The sequence below is a fragment of the Phodopus roborovskii genome, unplaced genomic scaffold (assembly GCF_943737965.1).
Source record: "Phodopus roborovskii unplaced genomic scaffold, PHOROB, whole genome shotgun sequence".
Taxonomy (NCBI): Eukaryota; Metazoa; Chordata; class Mammalia; order Rodentia; family Cricetidae; genus Phodopus; species Phodopus roborovskii.
In genome coordinates this window covers 6,342,501-6,361,950 of record NW_026126515.1, presented here as the reverse complement: position 1 = coordinate 6,361,950, position 19,450 = coordinate 6,342,501, and the positions used below count along the sequence as shown (strand labels likewise).

At 42.7% G+C, this 19,450-nt stretch overlaps 1 protein-coding gene across 2 annotated transcripts in view; it reads left to right on the top strand.

The window, feature by feature from the left end:
- Positions 1-506: 506 nt before the first annotated feature.
- Arel1 (apoptosis resistant E3 ubiquitin protein ligase 1) overlaps positions 507-19,450 on the top strand; it is a 28,969-nt gene continuing 10,025 nt past the window's right edge. The window contains exons 1-10 of one of the 2 annotated variants that reach the window (XM_051196339.1): positions 507-602; positions 7,762-7,821; positions 8,605-8,801; positions 10,238-10,475; positions 13,704-13,873; positions 14,088-14,268; positions 14,793-15,040; positions 16,830-16,907; positions 18,073-18,214; positions 18,313-18,434. In XM_051196339.1, coding sequence (XP_051052296.1) covers positions 7,806-7,821; positions 8,605-8,801; positions 10,238-10,475; positions 13,704-13,873; positions 14,088-14,268; positions 14,793-15,040; positions 16,830-16,907; positions 18,073-18,214; positions 18,313-18,434 — 1,392 coding nt within the window. In that variant the 5' untranslated portion in view covers positions 507-602; positions 7,762-7,805. Of the gene's footprint in view, positions 603-7,761; positions 7,822-8,604; positions 8,832-10,237; positions 10,476-13,703; positions 13,874-14,087; positions 14,269-14,792; positions 15,041-16,829; positions 16,908-18,072; positions 18,215-18,312; positions 18,435-19,450 lie in introns of both variants that reach the window. The other variant, XM_051196338.1, reaches the window with a different exon arrangement.

Sequence of the window (19,450 nt, the reverse complement as noted above, 5' to 3'; positions counted from 1 at the left end):
TCCAGCCCTGATAATGCCATCTTTTACTGTGTCTTGGAACTGTGTGCATGGATGCAGAGGAGGTAGCTGAAAAGATGTGAAGTGCTGGAGCTTCTGGGGAGTGACAGGCTTATAGGAGTTAGAGTTGGAAAGCTTGGTCAGAATTTACCAACACTTCGTTACTTTTAGTGTACTTACTGCATGTTGTAGTTAGTTCTCTGTTGCTGGGTTGCTTTTTTCTTTTGTGGGGGGTGGGTAGGGGGTCAGGGGAGGTTATGGAATCTCTTTCAGAAACAAAAAACTAATTGCACTTTACCTTTTTTATTTATAGGATGACCCTGGTACACCAGAACAGATGCATCTTTTGTGGTTGGTTTTGTCTTACACGAGAGAAGTCCAGGGATGATATATTCAACCACTTCAGTGCAGACACCCTGACTCTTTGCTTACTGGGACACACATAACCTCAGTGAACATCTGCTGAACAGGTCCTTTCTACTGACTCTTTGGCTTTTTTTTTTTTTTTTTTTTTTTTCCCTTTCACGTGTAAGAAGACAAGTAAGCCAAAAGTCACCTGCTTTGGTGAATAACTTGCTTCTTAGAACATGGGCCCTCCTTTAAAGGTAAGTATTATTAAGAGCACTGTGTCAGAAGCATAGACAAGCATTTTCTACAATGTCAGTTGCCTAGAGAACAGTAGATTCACACTGCACAGTAGTTTTATTGGCAGCAATTTGCCAAGTAGTCCCTCTTTCCTTGATAGCTGGCCAAGACAAAGGCAGGTACTCTTACTCCTGTAGTAGTTACTATTACTCTCACATCACACATTACACATCATGGAGTAAAACTCTCTCCACACACACACGCGCACACACACACACACACACTTTTTTCCCATTCAGTTGTAGGTTATAAAAGGGTTAAAGAGGCTGGAGAGACTCAGAGTGTTCCCGAGAGACCTGGGAGAAAGAACCTGGGAAGCTGATAGGAATGAAGAGTCTCTAAGAAATAAAATGTGAACAAGCTGGACATTGCTGTCAGGCTGCAGGATCAGAGCCGAGTTGAAGCTCGGGGTCTAGTAAAGCTGCAGGAGCAAGATGCAGTCCAGAGAGGTGAAGGGTAGGACCAGATCCAGATGAGCGGATGAACAAATGGCTAGACAGGTGGCGGTTTGAGTAAACTATGTCAACTGTGGGGACCGAGCTGAGCTCAAAACCATTGTGATAATCAGTTCTCTGCCTGCCTGTCAGTCGCATGGTGCGTGCTCCTGCAAACATGCGCAGGTGCTTGCACACACGCGCGCGCGCTCACACATACACACACACACACACACACACACACACACACACGGTAATCGGATGACAGGCTACAGAGTTAGGTGTCTTCCTTTTTATGAAGTTCAGGTTAGAGAGTTGCACCCTTTCCTCGGTGCCTTTTCTGGTGTGCCTTCTAAACTCTTGTTTCCTAATAAGATTAATTTACTTGGATAAATTTATAGGGCAGCACCCTTTCTACTTTGAGGAATGTGCTTGTGGGTGGTGCTGAACAGATTGTTATTTACATGCCCATCAGGGTACAGTCATCCTCCACCCTCAAACGGAGTTAGTTTCTTAGGCAGGCCACAGACTGGAAAGCCATTAATTTTTGGGGTTGGGGGGAGTTTCAAGGCAGGGTTTCTCTTTGTAGCTTTGTAGACCCAGTGGCCTCTACCTCCCAAGTGCTGAAACTAAAGGTGTGCGCCACCACTACCCAGCAGAAAACCTATTTGTTTGTTTGTTTGTTTGCTTGTTTGTTTGTTTTTTCGAGACAGGGTTTCTCTGTATAGCTTTGGAGACTGTCCTAGAACTCCTTCTGTAGACCAGGCTGGCCTTGCACTTACAGAGATCCGACTGCCTCTGCCTCCCGAGTGCTGGGATTAAAGGCATGAGCTGCCAACGTCCGGCCTGAAAAACCTCCTTTTTTTTTAAAAAATAAATAATTTATTTAACTTTATTTTATGTGCATTGGTAAAAGATGTCAGATCCCCTGAAACTGCCATTGTGAGCTGCCATGTGGGTGCTGGAGATTGAACCTGAGTCCTCTGGAAAGGCAGCCTTTAACTGCTGAGCCATCTCTCCAGCCCTGGAAAACCACTTTTATACAACGTGGAATAATGGGGCAGGACGAAGCCTGATCTCAACTCTGAGGCAATGGATCATGCTGAGACTCAGCTACTGGGATGTGAAACGTGGACCATCTTCGAGAGATGCAGGGATGGCAATGTGATTTGACTGACTCTCAGTTTTAAATATAAAGGAACTAATTCTTCATTTTTGAAAACTGACATTTTTACAACTTGATCTTCAGTGGGGAGGCTAAAATTTATTAGCTATTGCAAACTTTAGAATATGTATGTCTGTCAGCGTTTTAGCATTTCCTGAAGATGTGTGTTTCAGCATTTCCTCCGTTTTTGTGCTCTGATAGTAACTTGCCAGGACCCTGCAGTCAGCATGTGATGTTTCTACACTAGATAACTGGCACTGCATTCCTCTTTTGGTTGCCATGCATTATTTTTACTTCAAAAGATAACAAAAAGCTGTAGGAGTTTGTGGTCCTGATTTTAGCTTTGCTGTGAGATTCCTTACGTTGATTGGCTGACTTTTTTTCTCTGTTTTAATATTTATTTGTATTCTTAAATCCTTTTTCCTCAAACACTTGGCTCTTTCTGTAACTTCATTTTTTTCCCCCCCATGATTCAGCATTTCAGGTTCAAAGTTGGGGAATTCAGATAGATGTGGGCCTATTACTTAAACCATTGTGGGGGAGTCTCAGCAAGTTTGCCTGACTGCCTTCCTTCCTTCCTTTTTTCATTTTTCTTTCTTTTGGTTGTTTTTTTTTGTTGTTGTTGTTGTTTTTGTTTTTTTTTGTTTTTTTGTTTTTTAGACAGGGTTTCTCTGTAGCCTTGGCTATTCTGGAACTCACTCTGTACTCTAGGCTGGCCTTGAACTCACAGAGATCAGCTTGCCTCTGCCTCCTAAGTGCTGGGATTAAAGGCATGGACCGCCACCACCACCCAGCTGCAAATTTACTTTTCTGAACCCAGTTTTTTTGTTGTTTGTTTGTCTTACCTATGAAATTAGATTAATAGTGTTTATCTTGTAATCACAGTTAGGGTACCTAGGATAAGTATGGAAAGCCCACTGGGCAATGGCTAGCCTGAGTACTTAGTGCTGGCAAAGCCCTCATTCATTGGGACAAGTCCAACCTTTCGGCATTGTGAAACAACCTAGTCATCTACAAAGATCATACTCTCGAACTGTGCAGTTGAGTTACCAATAAAGAAAAATCTCATAATGCTTAAGGAGATTAAAGGTCTTGTGTTGGGCCAAATTCTGAGCTTCCTGGGCTGCTTGTGACCCACGAGCTGAAGGCTATACACACCCATGAGTTATGAGTTTATCAGCGCTCCTGTTACTCCCCAAGCTCAGAGTGTCATAGTTTGTGATATCTTATAAGGGCAAAGATAATGTAGAGAGGAATGTCAGCTAACTCAGGGAAGTAACTTTGTTGAATGGTATGCTTACCATGTTGCTTTATGCTTGTTAGACTAGGAAGGTTCCAGTGTAGTTTGCATGGAGAGGGAGCTGTAGATACAGACTGTCATACAAAAGTATGCATGAAAGAGAATCCATGGCCCTCCTTGTGAATATGTGATACACTTACTGAACTGAATTAAATTAGTAATTTGGTATCTAAAAGAACTTAAGTGAATATATTGGTTCAAGTGAATATACTGGTAATTAAATAGATGTTTTAAAACTGTATTGGGGCTGAGTGTAGTGACACACCTTTAATCCTGGTACTCAGGAGGCAAAGGCAGGTGGATCTCTTTGAGTTTGAGGCTACAGAGCGAGTTCCAGGATAGCCAGAGCTGTTACACAGAGAAACCAGTCTCAAAAAAAAAAAAAAAAAAAAAAAAAAAAATTAATTTTTGTCACATATTAGGTACTTCTTTGAAATGAAAAATAAAAGAATAAAATGCCATAAAAGAAGTTTTTAAAAGCTAAGTAAAATTCAGAGGTAAGAGTTTCTAAATTGAAAATTAGAGATTTTAGGGAATAAGAGGATAGGATTTTTCCCTAGAGTTTGAGATCAGGAGATAGTTCATGGATGAAAACTAAAAATGGGAGGATGTATAGACGGTGGATATGACTTTAAAAATTTTTACTGGCATATATTAGTTGAATATGGGTATATTTTGATTATATTTGCAGGAGCATGGGTATTTTACCAGTGAAATATCATGTACTAACTACCTATAAATCCTCAGGAAGAGGTGTGGCCTCATGAATTCATTCCTTCTCCATGATAGGATATTAGCAGGCTCCTTCTTATAAAGGTCTTGTACAGTAATCACAGCTCTTGTGAATTCAAAAGTGCAGTGGCCATGTCATGTCTGGAAGACTGCATCCCAACTCTTCACTCCATCTTTGGCTCTTAAATTCTTCGTCCTTCTCTTCTGCAGTGTCCCTTGAGCCTTGAATAGGGTGATGCAGATGTCCCATTTATTGTTGAACATTCAAGTCACTATTCTTATCAATTTGACTGGATATGAGTCTACAGTTATCCCTGCCCACAGCAAGTAGGGAAGGTTCTCTAAATAGGCACAGGAGACAGCAGCAGTAACCTGCGAATATAAACATAGTTCTTTAGAAGGCAATTTAACAGACACATCATATCCATTTAGCTCAACAACAGAGTAGCTTCTTTGTTGGGGTCTGTGACTTCAGTCATGGGTTTTTGACCATACCAGGAGATGGCTTTTGAAAAGGCATGGAGACAGGACATTTCAGGGTGTGTATGTGTGAGTATGAAGGATCTGATCTGGATAACAGAGAATGGATACTGAGGGGAAATGATGAATAAATATGAGGTGTGACTAAGGAGAGCAGTGTAGGGTGTAGCAGGACAGACAGGGCAGAGAGAACCTCTGACAGTCAAGAGGCTGTGTGACATCATTAAGGAGGAGCGAGAAAGGGAGACGATGAAGAGGATTGCAAGTTCAGAATGTGACCTTGGGGAAAACTTGGAGAAGGGTAAGTATTTTAGGGAAGGTTTTGAGCTGTGATGTTAGAGCAGGGATGTTTGTAAAGGTCAGACCAATGGGTGAGGAAATGACAGAACTGTTGTCTTACTCATACCTTCTAAGAGGAGGGGAGTCATTTGGGAAGGAGTAGTCATTGGTACTGGGTTACAAGTTGTGGAGAGAATTGTGGTAGAGATGAAGAAATGACTTACTGGAAAAGGTCTAGGTATTGTAAAAGCCAATACTAACAATTTGAGAAGTAAATGAATAGGGAGAAATAGTGACTGAGAGCTCAGAAAGGCATAGGTGATTATTGGTGGTGTCATGAGTGAATGTTAAATGTTGTGCTATTTGTTGGCTGGCTTGCTTTAATGAGTTTTAACCTCTTATAAAGATTCTTAGTCATCCACGTTAGAATAGTGTGAGGAGCTCTCTTGCAGGGTAAGAGTTGTTGGTTCAGTAAGAAACCATGTCCTTTGTAATTGTTCATACATTTCTCCTTGTAGAGTTTTGGGGTCATTAGAGGGTCCCTGAATTTCCTGTCAGCTCTGAAGCAAAGGAGTTGTGATGCTAGTTCTAGAGATAGGCAACATCACTGTGTTCCTGGCATAGGGCTAGCCTAACGTGTAGCTCATTAAATTCTCACAGCATGTACGTGTTGAGTATTCTCCACATTTGACAGAGAAGAGAACTGGCACTTGGTAGAGAGATGAGATGGCTTGGCCGGGGTCACAATTTGAACCTATAACTCAAGGGACAAAGCACCTGCCTTCGTCTTCTCTATTTTACTATTTGTTAGGCTCTCTGGTTTTCAAGCTGTCATTGCTATGGGGAGTTATCTAAAGTCGTGCTAAAGGAGATGACACAGAAAGTACTAACTCTTAACTTGTTACAGCAGTAAAAATTGTGATGCCCACAGAGGTGATTCAGTTAGTTATAACTTGGGCCCTGACTTCAGGCACTGGCTTACTGTTTGCCAGCTGCCTCATGGAGGGAAGGTTGTAGCTGCCAAAGGCTGGTAAGTTTCTCTGCCCTGCATCTCAAGCTGTAAGTTTCGTTCAAGGATCAAGAGGCATGAGATGGCAAGTCTGTCATCAGCCACATGAGCTTCACTTTTGTCAGATGCCATAGCTTCCCCAAGAATCAGAAGTTTCATGTTCAGCTTCACATTGGATGGCCACCAGTTTAGAAGTACCTCAGACCCCTAAACTCCCACTTTGATGCCATGGAACTATCCAGTATAGCCTGAAAGGTTAAGAGATGCTTGTAATAGATATGCTGATAGCTTTTCTACATAAGAGTCCCCAGAGATGAGCTACTGTCTGGAAGGAGGCTCAGTGATTGTAGTCTCAAGCTTTGAGTCCATATATCATCTCTATAGTAGATCTTCTGGGAACACCCGAGATAGCACATGCTGACTGCTCCGGTCTAGCTGCATGTTAGACCCTGGTCTATAGGAATTCCTGTGAAAGTTGAGATGGCCTTTCCTTAAGTTACCCACTCTATGGGTTCCATTTAATATATTATTAACAACAGAATTGGGAGGGGGCATTTTCTGCCTCTGTTATTTGTATGTGTATGCGTTTAGTGTGTCCATACATGTGTGTGCAGGTAACCTTGCACATGCATGCTGGAGAGGCTAGAAGTTGACATTGGGTGTCTTTCCCAGTAGTTCCTCATTTTTTGAGACAGCATCTCTCTCTGGTCTTTGGAGCTTGATTTTGCTCTACTGACTGGCTCCAGGAACCCTCTCGTGTCTGTTTCTCTGGGAGATGAAACTTATGCATGTGTAGCAGGCACTTTACCAACTATGTGACTCTTCCATCATCTTAGGTTTTGGTTTTGAGACAGGATCTTGAACTGTTGGCAGTCACCCTTGTCTCAGCCTCCCAAGTGCTTGAGTCACCTTTGTCTCTCTTAAAAACATGAAGCAAAAATCAGATATAAAAGTACTTTGCTACATGTCTTGTCACTAAGTAGGAAGTGCTGGGTACTGATACAGAAATTGGGGGTGGGGAGACAAGTTGAATAACAGTGAAAATTTCCCCTCAAACTCTGGCCTTAGTGTACACCACTAAGGATGAAGGTAGTATCCTCATTCCTTTTGCCCCTCTCCCCTGTCTTCTGTTGAACTCATCTTCCTGAGGGCCCAGTAGTTTGTGTGATTTGTTAATGTCAGGAATGGCTTCTCTGTACCCACTACTTATTATCGGGGTGACCCAGAGGTCATTTTAGTTACATAACACCAACACAGTGATCATGTTTACTTGTTTAAAAAAAAAATCTTCAATTTATCTAGCTGTTTATACTTAGTTGAATTACTTTCAGAGGGCGAATAACATTCAGGGAAAGCATTCCATTGTCGTCTTTCTTGTATTAATTAGCGCCACTTTGCATGGAAGAAGGAAATTGTCTTGGGAACCCAGAGTCTGAGAAGATAAAAGCTGTCTGATTTCATTTTGTCATTAGCTAAAGCAAAAAGCTGCTTGTGGTGTTTCGAGAGCGGCTGCTAGTTTCTAACCTTTGTGGGGAGTGCTGTGACCTTGCTTTATTTGTCTGACACATGGCATGGGCCCCTGTCAAGCTTGGCAGAGAACAGGGTTAGTAAGGCACTAGACTCGAGCTGGTTGGCTTAAGCCAAGTGCTTTACTTCCTCTCCTGCCTCTGAGGTGGCTTTAAGAGAGTTGGAGCAACACTGAACAGATTTTCTTTTGCAGTTGCAGCTGTGACCCTCGGCTGTCTGTGGCATTGAAGAGACCTGATGTTTTACGTTATTGGTATGTGATAGAAAGTTCTTTTTCCTTGTCTTTTGGTTATTGTTGTCTAGTTCCTTTTTTGCTTACTTGTCTCTCCTCCTTGAAAATGGAGCTGGAAATTATTTTCACTTGTGCCAGAATGTACCTTCACACAGTTGGCAGAGAAGTTCATTCATTTGGGAAATATTTATTGAGTAATTACAGTCTGTGCCAGACATTGTTTACTGTAAAGTCCAAATCAAGCAAAACCTGCCTTTAAGGAGTTTACAACATGGAGAAGGAGGTGGGCGAGTAGGAAGAAGTTAATAGATGCCGAAGTTTGAGGGGCCCCAGCGAAAGAACCTCTAACTGATGGGGCTGTGGAAGGCTTTTGCCAAGTGGACAAGAGAACAAAAGGCTTCCAAATAGAGAGAATCAAAAAACACATTGTTTTGATTGCTGCTGTTAGGGTAGCACAGGCAGGAAGATGGAGGGGCATTGTGTAGAATGAGGCAGGAGAGCAAATATCTTCCCATTTTGAAAAATACAGTATTCTTCCAAATACTCAGCTCTGCCTTGGGGGGGGGGTGCACAAGCAGCCACAGTTTATGTAGGACAGGGTGAGGCGATGTCCCAGCATTGCTTGGTTTACTGAAAACTGGCAGTGTGTGGGATTTGCCCTGAGTACTGTAGTTACCTACTCCTGGTCTAGGAATTTCTCTTTCCCCGGTCTCCTGTTTTTTTTTTTTTGTTTTACAGTCTTGCAGATTCATCTTGACTTCCTTAAGCTTCATGAGCTGACCAGCATGTTTCTCTGTCCCACAGGTGGAATCACAGTGTCTGTGGTTGCATTCTTCTTCACAATTAAGTTCCTCTTTGAGCTTGCCGCACGCGTAGTCAGCTTTCTTCAGAATGAAGACCGTGAGCGCCGAGGGGACCGGACGATTTATGACTACGTGCGGGGGAATTACCTGGATCCCCGGTCCTGCAAAGTGTCCTGGGATTGGAAGGACCCCTATGAGGTGGGCCACAGCATGGCCTTCCGAGTGCATGTAAGGGAATGTTTCTGTCTCCGTATCCATCGTGGTTTCTGAGTCATTTGCTTTCCAGAGCCAAGTGCTATCTTGGTGGTGCAGGCTGGATGTTAATATTTTCCCTTGATTTTCAGTCCCTCCCAGGAACTTGGGGATTGTTAATATCTGAAGAGCCTTGAATTTTCCTATCCTTGTGGTTTACTGGGTACATAGCTTTGGTGAAGTGGAAAGCCTAATGTTTGTTTTTCAGATAAGAAAAGCAGTATTGAGGGTAGTTGGATTTGCACTACTGGGATGCTATTACAAGGGAGGCAGATGCCTGAGGATCAAGTTCAAGGTCATACTTGTCTACATAGGGATTTCAAAACCATCCTAACCTATATGGGGCTCTGGCTCAAAAAATAAAAAAGCCCAAAACAGACATCTTTAATCCCAGAACTCAGGAGGCAGAGGCGGACAGATCTCTGTGAGTTCTGGGCCAGCCTGATCTACATAGTTCTAGGGCTGTATTGTGTGACCTTATCTCAAAATGAGGTGGGGGAGGGGACAAGAAAGAAGAGGGAAGAAGGAAGTGTGGGAGGAGGGACTGTAGATCAAGAATTAGTAACTCTAGCCTGAAAGCCCAAGCAAGCCCCACTTCTGTTTCTGTAAATGCCGCCTCCTCCTCCTCCCTCCTTTCTCTCCTCCTATTTCTTCCCTGTAGTTGGTTTTTGAGACAGGGTCTCGTATATAGGTCTGCCTGTTCTGGAATTCTCTCTGTAGACCAGGCTGGCTTCACATGTTACAAGTAGTTAATCCTCCTGCCTCTGCCTCCCTAATTCTGGTATTAAAGGTGTGTGCTGCTCTGACCTTAATTGGGACACAGCCACATTCATTTGTCCTTCGGCTGCTTTCTCATTTGCATACTTAGGATCGTTGTGTATGGTCCAGAAAGCTATAAATAGTTACTCTTTGGCATTTTACAAAGAAACTTTACAACCCATACTGCAGCTTCTCCACTAGGTAGCTGTAAGTTTGGTGTGTGAGCCTGATGCTCAACCTTTGCCTGGTGCCAATGCAAGATGCTGTGCTGCTGGCTCTCTGCCTTACATTTGGGTTAGCATTTGTTGTATAAATGTGCTGGGAACACTGAAGAGGGAGGCAGCGTTGGTTGTAACTGCTATGTTCTTGACTCAGGGGTATATGCTGCCCTGTCCTCTGAGCAGGCAAAGAACTTGTCCATGATTTAATGGTTTTCTTTGTTGTATGTATGAATTAGCCTCTCACTGTGTTCCTAAGAGCAGAACTGAAAGGAGTAGGTAGGCGCTGGGTTTACCAGTGTGGCCTTGGCTCGCTGCTCCCTCTGCCCATACTCTCATCACGTGGGAAGTGGTTCTCTCCCCCATTTTCACCAGTGGGTACCCACCCCTCTCCTCTCGTTGCAGTTGTTCTATAAGAATGGGCAGCCTTTCCCTGCACATCGGCCTGTGGGACTTCGAGTTCACATCTCTCATGTCGAACTAGCAGTGGAAATTCCAGTGACCCAGGAAGTCCTCCAGGAGCCAAATTCCAACGTGGTAAAGGTGGCCTTCACTGTGCGTAAGGCTGGGCGTTACGAGATTACCGTGAAGCTCGGTGGGTTAAATGTGGCCTATAGTCCCTACTACAAAATTTTTCAGCCTGGTAGGTTCCTGGTTCATTCTTTGTTTCTTTCTTCCTTTACTTTTTTCCTTTCTCTGGTTGGGTGTGGTAGGATCTGGGGCCCCATGCCAAGCACGTGCTCTGCCACTGAACAGGATTCCCAATTCTTCCTTTAAAATCTAACACTTAAATTGAGAGTTTTGTTCGCAAGCCACAAAATCCATCATTTTAAAATGTAATGTGCTGTAAAATTCATTGCTCAGCATTCATTTTTAGAGGATTTTCATTATGGCACCAAGAAGCACCAAACTCTAGTCTATTGCTATGGAGTTGCCTTCTCTGGACACGTCTGTCAGCATCATCTGACCTAATGTAATGCTTTCAGTTTCATCCGTGCTGTTTCATGTTTAGTTCTTCATTTCTTTCACTGGACAAATAGTGTGCCCTGTATTGCTTGTCTTTTTGTGCGCATCTGGGTTGTTCCTTCCCATTCTACTGCTTGACTAACAAGAGTAAGACTACTGTGAGCATTTTCATACAGGCTCCTATCCTTCTGTCTGTCTGTCATCTGTCTACCTATCTATCCGTCGTCTCTCTACTTATTGTGTGAGGGGCATATCTAGGCCTCAGTGTGCATGTAGAGGCAGGGGACAACTTGTAGAGTCAGTTTTTTCCTTCTGCCACATGGACTCCGGGGATCAGACTCAGGTCAGCAGGCCTGAAGGCAATGTTTTCTTTTCAAATGAGAAAAATAGTAATGCTCTTGCGGTCTTTTTGGCATCTGCATATGGTCTCTGTGTCTGTGTGGGCATGTGTTTTTATTTCTCCAGGAATAGAATTGCTGAATAATCAGTCTGACGAACTCTTAAGGGCCAAAGATACCAGAATAGAAAGGAGATACATTTTTGTGATATTTTTAAAAAGATCTTTTTAAGTAAAAGCACCTTGGCCCAAATCCAGTGGTACTGTCAATATGTATTTTACTTCACATTGAAGAGCATCTGCCTTTGTGTAGGCCTTCTCTCCTTCATGCTTTATGCCAGATAACAAATGCCCACTGACATTGAGGTCCAGGCTATACTTTCTGACTCCTGACTCTTGGTTCTACAACATCAATGTTTAGTGTGTTGGAGTCCTACCTGTGCTTTATACCCTCCTGGCATTTTGTTTGTTTGTTTGTTTGTTTGTTTGTTTTTTGAAGATGTCATTAGATTTTGGCTAGTTTGGTATCCATAAAAATAATAGGACCTTGGCTGACTTTGGGAGTCACATCCTAATGGCAGGAGTCTTAGGAAGATTCCTGAGTCTTGCTTGACTGGTTCCCAGCTCTCTTTGTCTAGAGAAAAGGAAGACTGGACAAGCCCTCTCTGCATTGGGCAGCCTTCTTTGCCTGAATGCCTTCCACAGAGACTCTTTCCACTATTTTTTAGCCATTCTGATGAATATGTATTTAATGTGCATTTCCTAAGTGGTTAGTGCTGATAAACATATTTCATGTGTTCATTTGACAACTATATATCCTCTTTGGTGAAATATCTTTCCATGATATTTGTATATTTTTTAATTAGAAATTTTTGGCTTTTCACTGTTGTGTTGAGAGCCTTTAAAGGTAAATTCTATGATATAGTCCCTTGTCAAACATTTAAATCTGGCTTTTCTTTTCATCCTAATAGGATCTCCTGTGGTATAAAAACATTTTTAATATTGATAAAGTTCACTTCTATCTTTTTTTCTTTCCTTTTATGATCATGTTTTTGATGTCTAAGATCTGGCTAATTCCAGATCCTAAGATTTTTCTAGAGTGCTTTTTTCTGAAAGTTTTTATCATTTTACTTTTTATGTTAAAGCCATTCTCTATTTTAGCTAATTTTTGAATGTGAGGTTTATGTCGAGGTTTGTTTGATTATATTCTTGAAGCTCTCTGGTTACACAAGGACCATGTGTTAAGAGGGTTGTCTTTTCTTCATGGATAGGGCTTTGACACCTTTGTCAAAAGTCAGCTGGGTACATGTGTGGTGGTTTGTTTGCAGTTGTGTACTATATCATTGGTTGATGCGTCTGCCCCCAGTAATTACCAGAGCCTTGATTACTGGACCTGTTATATTCCTACACTAGCTTACCTCCATTTATTCTTCATTTCCAAAATTGTTTTAACGGATTCCAGTTCCTTTTCCTTTCTATACAGATTTTGGTATAATACCTAATTTATGAGTATTTTCCTAAGATTTTAGTAAGAATTGTGTTAAACTGTATTTCAGCATGGGGAAGTTTGCACTTCCTCTGTATTGAATCTTCTAATTCACAAGCATACTACATTTTATTTATCTGTATGTCCTTACGCCCATGCACAGAGGACAGCACTAATTGTCACCCATGCACAGGGGACAGCACTAATTGGACTCAGTGGGTTAAAAAGGAGGACATGAAGTTGGGAGGGGCATGTGGTGGTGATGGCTGGGGTGGGGTGGGCTATGGGTGGATATGAACCAAATATATTGTATGCATGTATGAAATTCTTAAAGAATAAATTATTTTTGAAATCATTTTTCTTTGCTCACAGCATTAATAGTGCTCAATATACAGTTCTTATATGTATTTTGTTATATTTGTACCTCTTTGATGCCCTATAGTTTTGGTTTTGCCATTGTTCAGTACTTATTTTTCTTTGTACATGTGTGTATGAGTGTGGAAACATCCAAATGGTAGGTCTGTACATAGAGATTAGAGGACAACTTTGTTGTCCTCTCAACAGCTTTGACAACAATTTTTTTTCTCTCCTTCCGAAACCTTTGCATATGTTCTGGGACTCAAACTTAACTCTCTCTTTCTTTCTTTCTTTCTTTCTTTCTTTCTTTCTTTCTTTCTTTCTTTTTAAATGTTTGTTTGTTTGTTTGTTTGTTTGAGGCAGGGTCTTTCTCTGTAGTTCTGGCTGTTCTGGAACTCCCTCTGTAGATCATGCTGGCCTTGATCTCAGAACTCTGCCTGCCTCTGTCTCCTGGTGCTGGGGTTAAAGGGTCAGCATACTTGGTCAGCACTTACTTTGAGGTTCCACCTCAAAGGTTCTCAGAGAAGTTATGGCACTGTATTTTTATTTTTAGTTCTGTCTCCTTCAGATTCTTTTCTCATTTTGTTTGGTGCAGAAAGTGGTTAAAAATAACAAGAAAAATAAAAACACTCCCAGAAGTAACAACAGAAAGCAAGTCCCCAACATTCATTTCTGTGAATCTGTTTTCTTTCTTGGTCTTCATTGCCTTTCATTGTCTGTTTCAGGAATGGTGGTTCCTTCCAAGACCAAAATTGTGTGCCATTTTTCTACTCTTGTGTTGACTTGTGGTCAACCACACACCCTGCAAATAGTGCCCCGAGATGAGTATGACAACCCAACCAACAATTCCACATCCCTGAGAGATGAGCACAACTACAGCTTGTCTATTCATGAGGTAAGTGTCTTCTTCTCTTTTCCATGTGCAAGAAAGCCAGGGTCTCTCCTCTGTTCTCCTCACTCCCAGCTCTTGTCTTCTCCCTGACTTGTGAGTCGTCCATCTTGTCTTTATCTGGTAGTGCCTGTCCATGCAGGAACTGTGAGGTATAGAGTAAAGGAGCCATAGGAGAGCTCCTTGTGAAGCATGCGCAGTCACACTTTGCTTCCCGTAGCTTGGCGCTCAAGAAGAAGAGAACAATGAAGTCTCCTTTGAGAAGTCGGTGACATCCAACAGGCAGACATGCCAGGTGTTCCTGCGGCTCACCCTGCATTCTCGAGGTTGCTTCCATGCCTGCATCTCATACCAGAACCAACCCATCAATAATGGCGAATTTGACATTATTGTCCTCAGTGGTGAGTCGAAAGCTGTGAGTTGGTCCTTCCCCAGTCATTTCTTGTGTTTTCTGACCCACTGTGGATGGAGGTTCTGTCTCATCTGGTTCCACAGCTTTGCCCCAAATAAACACACAGAGACTTACATTATTTATAAACTGACCTACGGCTTAGACTTCTTCCTGGCTAACTCTCTCTTAATTGTTAACCTATTTCTGCTAAACTATGTATTGCCACAAGGCTGTGGCTTACCCATAATGCTCCAGCATATTTCTCCTTTTGGCCGCTACATGGTGTCCTCTCCCCAGAATCCTCCTGGTCTGGTAGCCCCACCTATGCTTCCTGCCTGGCTACTGGCCAATCAGTGTTTTATTCACCACCAATAAGAGAAACATATGCAGAAGGACATCCCCATCAACCCACCCCACAAACACTTATTTGAGCCATATTTACCTTACTGCTCTGTAGTATATACTAAATGACCATCAGTAGGTTAGTTTGTCCTCTCTTGGTTTCTATTTCAAACTTTATTCTTTGTACTTCAGAGAATGAGAAGAATATTGTTGAACGCAATGTGTCCACCTCGGGAGTGAGCATCTACTTTGAGGCTTACCTTTACAATTCCAACAACTACACAAGCACACCGTGGCATCTTCCTCCCATGCACATGAGCTCCTCTCAGCGCCGGCCCTCCACCGCTATTGAGGAGGACGATGAAGACTCGCCGTCAGAGTGCCACACCCCCGAGAAGGTGAAGAAACCCAAGAAGGTGTACTGCTATGTGTCACCAAAGGTTGGTGCCCCTATTCTTGCTTTAAAATCCCCCACCGGAGTCTGTATATGCCTGACATTTAGTAAGAGACACAATAAAGTGGCAGTCTGAGTGTCATCTTCTTGTAGAGTTTCTGAGACACTAAGGGAGGCTTCCTAACATGGAACAGAAGGTTGTGTCTGTCTGCTGCTGCAGGGATTTACTTTGTATGAGGGCAGATCTCTGCCAGAGCCTGCCTGTGTCTCTTAACACTATTGAGTACCTGAACATTCTACTCTGTGAGTGTTCTGGGGAAGATTGTCCGAGATGGAACTCCCAGGATTGTAGAGAATGCAACTTTTGACCATTAAGAAGTCCTCAGTAGGGTAAAAATCACTGTTGGCCACTTGTGTTGTATTGAAACAATTCTGTGATGATATGAAACCATGTTAAATGGTTGTCACTACCAGGCTTCAGGACTGTAAGAAAGAGCTTGGCAGAGACAGGAAGGTGAACTTCCCAAGCCGTGGAGCTCAGGGTGCCTTGTTAGAGGCTTTCCTTTGACTGTTTTGTTCTTCATCCAGTCCTCAGAAGAGTGAGACTATTGAAACATCCTATTACGTCCTTTAATCTCATAATCGAAGCTGGGTCCAAATTCCCTTGTGCTTTCTGATGTGCTTCTGTATGCCATCTGTCTTTATACATCTAGCTTTCCTGTGTAGTGGAGGGGTGGCAATGAGGTGACTAAGTGTCGTGAAAAACTGCAGAGCATCGGCACCGAATCGGTCATTGTTAAAATCGGTGAACTGTTTCCTCTTTTAGTGTGGTTGGGAGTTTTCTTTAATGAGATTGGTCTTTAAGTCATGGGGGATATGTAGGGGCTGGGACGTAGTTCAGTGGTAGAACATGCATATAGCATGTGAGGGGCCATAAGAGGGTCAGTCCCAAGCACTGAAAAAAGGAAAAATAGATGACACACATTCACATAACAGACTGAAAAAACAAACAAATCTTATATATATATATATATATATATATATATATATATATATAGGTTTTTTGAGACAGGGTTTCTCTGTGGCTTTGGAGCCTGTCTTGGAACTAGCTCTGTAGACCAGGTGGGCCTCAAACTCACAGAGATCTGCCTGCCTCTACCTCCTGAGTGCTGGGATTAAATGCATGTGCCTGGCTATCTCTTCTTTTATAAATGGCATAAAAAGAGCCTCCCTTGTCCTCATAATTAGGTGAACTTTTATGTGAGATCCTCACTATGTTTCTTTCCAGCCCTTCTTCCCACCGCCTCATCTATGCCAAGTCCTTAGTACCATCCAAATAGGAAGAAAGGGCCAGGCATGGTGGCTCACATCTATAATCTCAGTACTCAGGAAGCTGAAACAAGAACACTGTGACATCAAGGACAGCCTGGGCTGCCTCATGAGTCCCAGTATAGTCTGGTCTAGAGAGTAAAACCCCTCTCAAACCAAACCACAACAAACCAGCATGGCCTTGGGGAGTCACTGAGAAGCAGCAGGCAAAGCAGAGAGGCTCCTGGTTGTCCCAAGGTGACATGTTTTATACTCATAAAGTAAAGAGCTAATTCCATGCATCCTAAAATGAGAGTCAGACCTGAGCATTGAGATGGTGACACATATCTGTGAAATTTAAGTGTCAGGTTTTAGTTTGCCTTCCACAGATAGATTTATGTCCGTACTGACTAAATTATCCTTTTGTTATTACCAAAAGAATAGACAAGACTTTGGTATTTGACTTATAATACCCAAGCAGGGCCCTCTTAGTTATCACTAACGTCATGTTCTGTGTTGGTCCCCAGCAATTCTCAGTGAAGGAATTCTATCTGAAAATCATCCCCTGGCGCCTCTACACCTTCCGAGTATGCCCTGGGACAAAGGTGAGTTACCCTTGGGTCTGTCTCATGCTAAGCAGGCCTCAATTTCAGGGTGGTCGGTCCTTCCTTTTTCTGGAGGGCCTTCCTTGTTTCTGAACATTCTCTCTCTGTGCACAGATTCATTTCCAAACAAAGAAAAAGTTATCCCTCATTAAATGCCATGAATCTATGGAAAGTATACTACCGAACTGGGTACTGGACTCGTGGATACCAGTAGCAGTTCAGAATGTTTTGCCAGAGTCTTTTGTCTTCAGAGGCACTTTCAAAGGACCTGGCTTATTCTGCCCATGTATGGGCTCCTGGTGCTGAATCTTGTTCTATGAGAAGAATGTTTTCATGTATTAAAATATTTGTCTATTTTGTTTTTATAGTTGTTTTTTCTAAGTGTTCTGGGCCTAAATCTAAGCTTTACCCCAGAGGCTTGCATATGTTGTTTATGAAGATGATTTTCTCCAGGCATTTTGGAATAGTAGCTGCTGTCACTCCTGTTTCCCTTCTTAAACTTTATGTTGGAAGGTCTGCAGTGTTGCCTGGGATCCTTACTTAAAGGCAGTTCCTATGACTCAGATAACTTCAATGAGAACTTAAAAAGGAACCAGCAAGATGACTCAGTGGGTGAACGCACTTGTCAGCCAAACCCGAATTGACCTCCGGATCCCAGTGCTGTGTGGCAAGATGGAGGCACAGATAGGAGGATCACTTAAGCTCAAAGGCCAGGCAGCCTGGGGTCTTCAGCAAGGCAGAACCAACTCCTGAAAACGGCATACATCCACAGCATGGATACACACACTAAAAACAACAAAGAGACAAACAGGAACCTGTGAATTGTAGCACACCGAGATAGGGCTGGTGAGATGGCCCAGCAGCTGAAAGTGCCAGCCAGGCCGGGAAACCAGAGTTCATTCCTCCAGACCCATGTGGTGAAGAGAACAAAGCCCACAGGCTGTCCTCTCACCTGCATGTGCACGCTGTGCATGCACCTGTGCACATACACACACACATACGCACGCTAAGTAAATGTCTCCGTAAACAGGAGTTATACTCCTGTCATGTACTTATTTACAAAAAACAGTATTGCCTTGTTTTTGTTGTTTGTGTTGTGAAAAGCTTTGTTGGAATTAAGGGATTTATTGATGAAATTCACCACTCTCTAAATTTTCTTTGTTAGTTTTCATATCTTGGCCCTGACCCTGTTCACAAGCTCCTCACGCTGGTGGTGGATGATGGCATTCAGCCTCCTGTGGAGCTCAGCTGCAAGGAAAGGAACATTCTAGCTGCCACTTTCATCCGTTCCCTGCACAAGAACATCGGTAAGGGTGGGGAAGGCAATAGACCGCGAGGGCATAGAGCTGGAGAGCCGTGTCCTCCACGCCTGTGATAAGTCGTAATGAACTTTGCTGCTCCTCAGGGGGATCTGAGACCTTTCAAGACAAGGTGAACTTTTTCCAGCGAGAGCTTCGGCAGGTACATATGAAGAGACCTCATTCCAAAGTCACCCTGAAGGTCAGCAGACACGCCTTGTTGGAATCGGTACGTCAAGTTCCATCTTTATATGCAAGTTCTCCAGCTAAGGGCCTCTTCAGTATTTGGTGATACCCTGCAGGGTATCCTTTTAGTGAAACATAAAATTTCTCCTAAACATATTGGAAACTATTGAATCTTCTCATGGTATATACTTTTATTTTACTGCATTGGGCCACTGTGTTAGAAGCGTGCCACAGAGGGGAGACTCATGAGCCTATCAGCTTTCTGGTCTGTGCTGATATAGTTCCTGGACAGTCACAGTGTAAGGGGTAGAAGTAATGGTTAGAGAAGCAGCCAGTTAGTCATCCCTGGACGAGGAGCTTCTGCTGGGTTACAAAAGTAACTCTTCTTGTCACTCTGCTTTGATACACATGGGATACCTGATGAGTGCTTGTCTCCACCACACAGACACTGGCATGGGTCTGACATTCTCTGAGAGTGAGAAGACTTGATGCCTGTCTAGAAAGTGTCTGTGTCTGTGATGTTTGACTCTGGTAGGTGTGCCTGGAAACCCCTTTCTCAGCCACACTCCATGTGGAATGGCTTCCTGTGTAGGCCTTGCCTTGTGCTGGATAAAGATACCTAGTGGTTAGTCTGTACTTTACTGGAAATCAAGACTCCTTAGCGCTTTTGTTTACATCTTATCACTTATTTGAGTCTTTTTAATGAAAACTTTCCTATAAGGGGTTTTTCATTAATAAAATAAAGCTTATTTTAAAAAGAAGAAAGAAAAAAAAGCATTTTTAATTATCAAATTCCAAATTTGATTTCAAGTAGGCTGTTTTGTTTGTTTGTTTGTTTGTGTATTTTCTTCAGTGAGAAATTGTCCCAGTGTAGTCCATGGGGGCCTTGAACTTGCAGGCTCCCTGCTTCAGCCTCATGTTTGCTAGGATCATGGGGATTTGCTTCTATGCTTTAATTTTTTAAAAAAAATTAATTTCTCCTGGAGATTCGTGTATTTAAATATAAGATAATGTCACTAAAGCTACTTATGTGCCATTTATCACCTGTACATAGTGGTT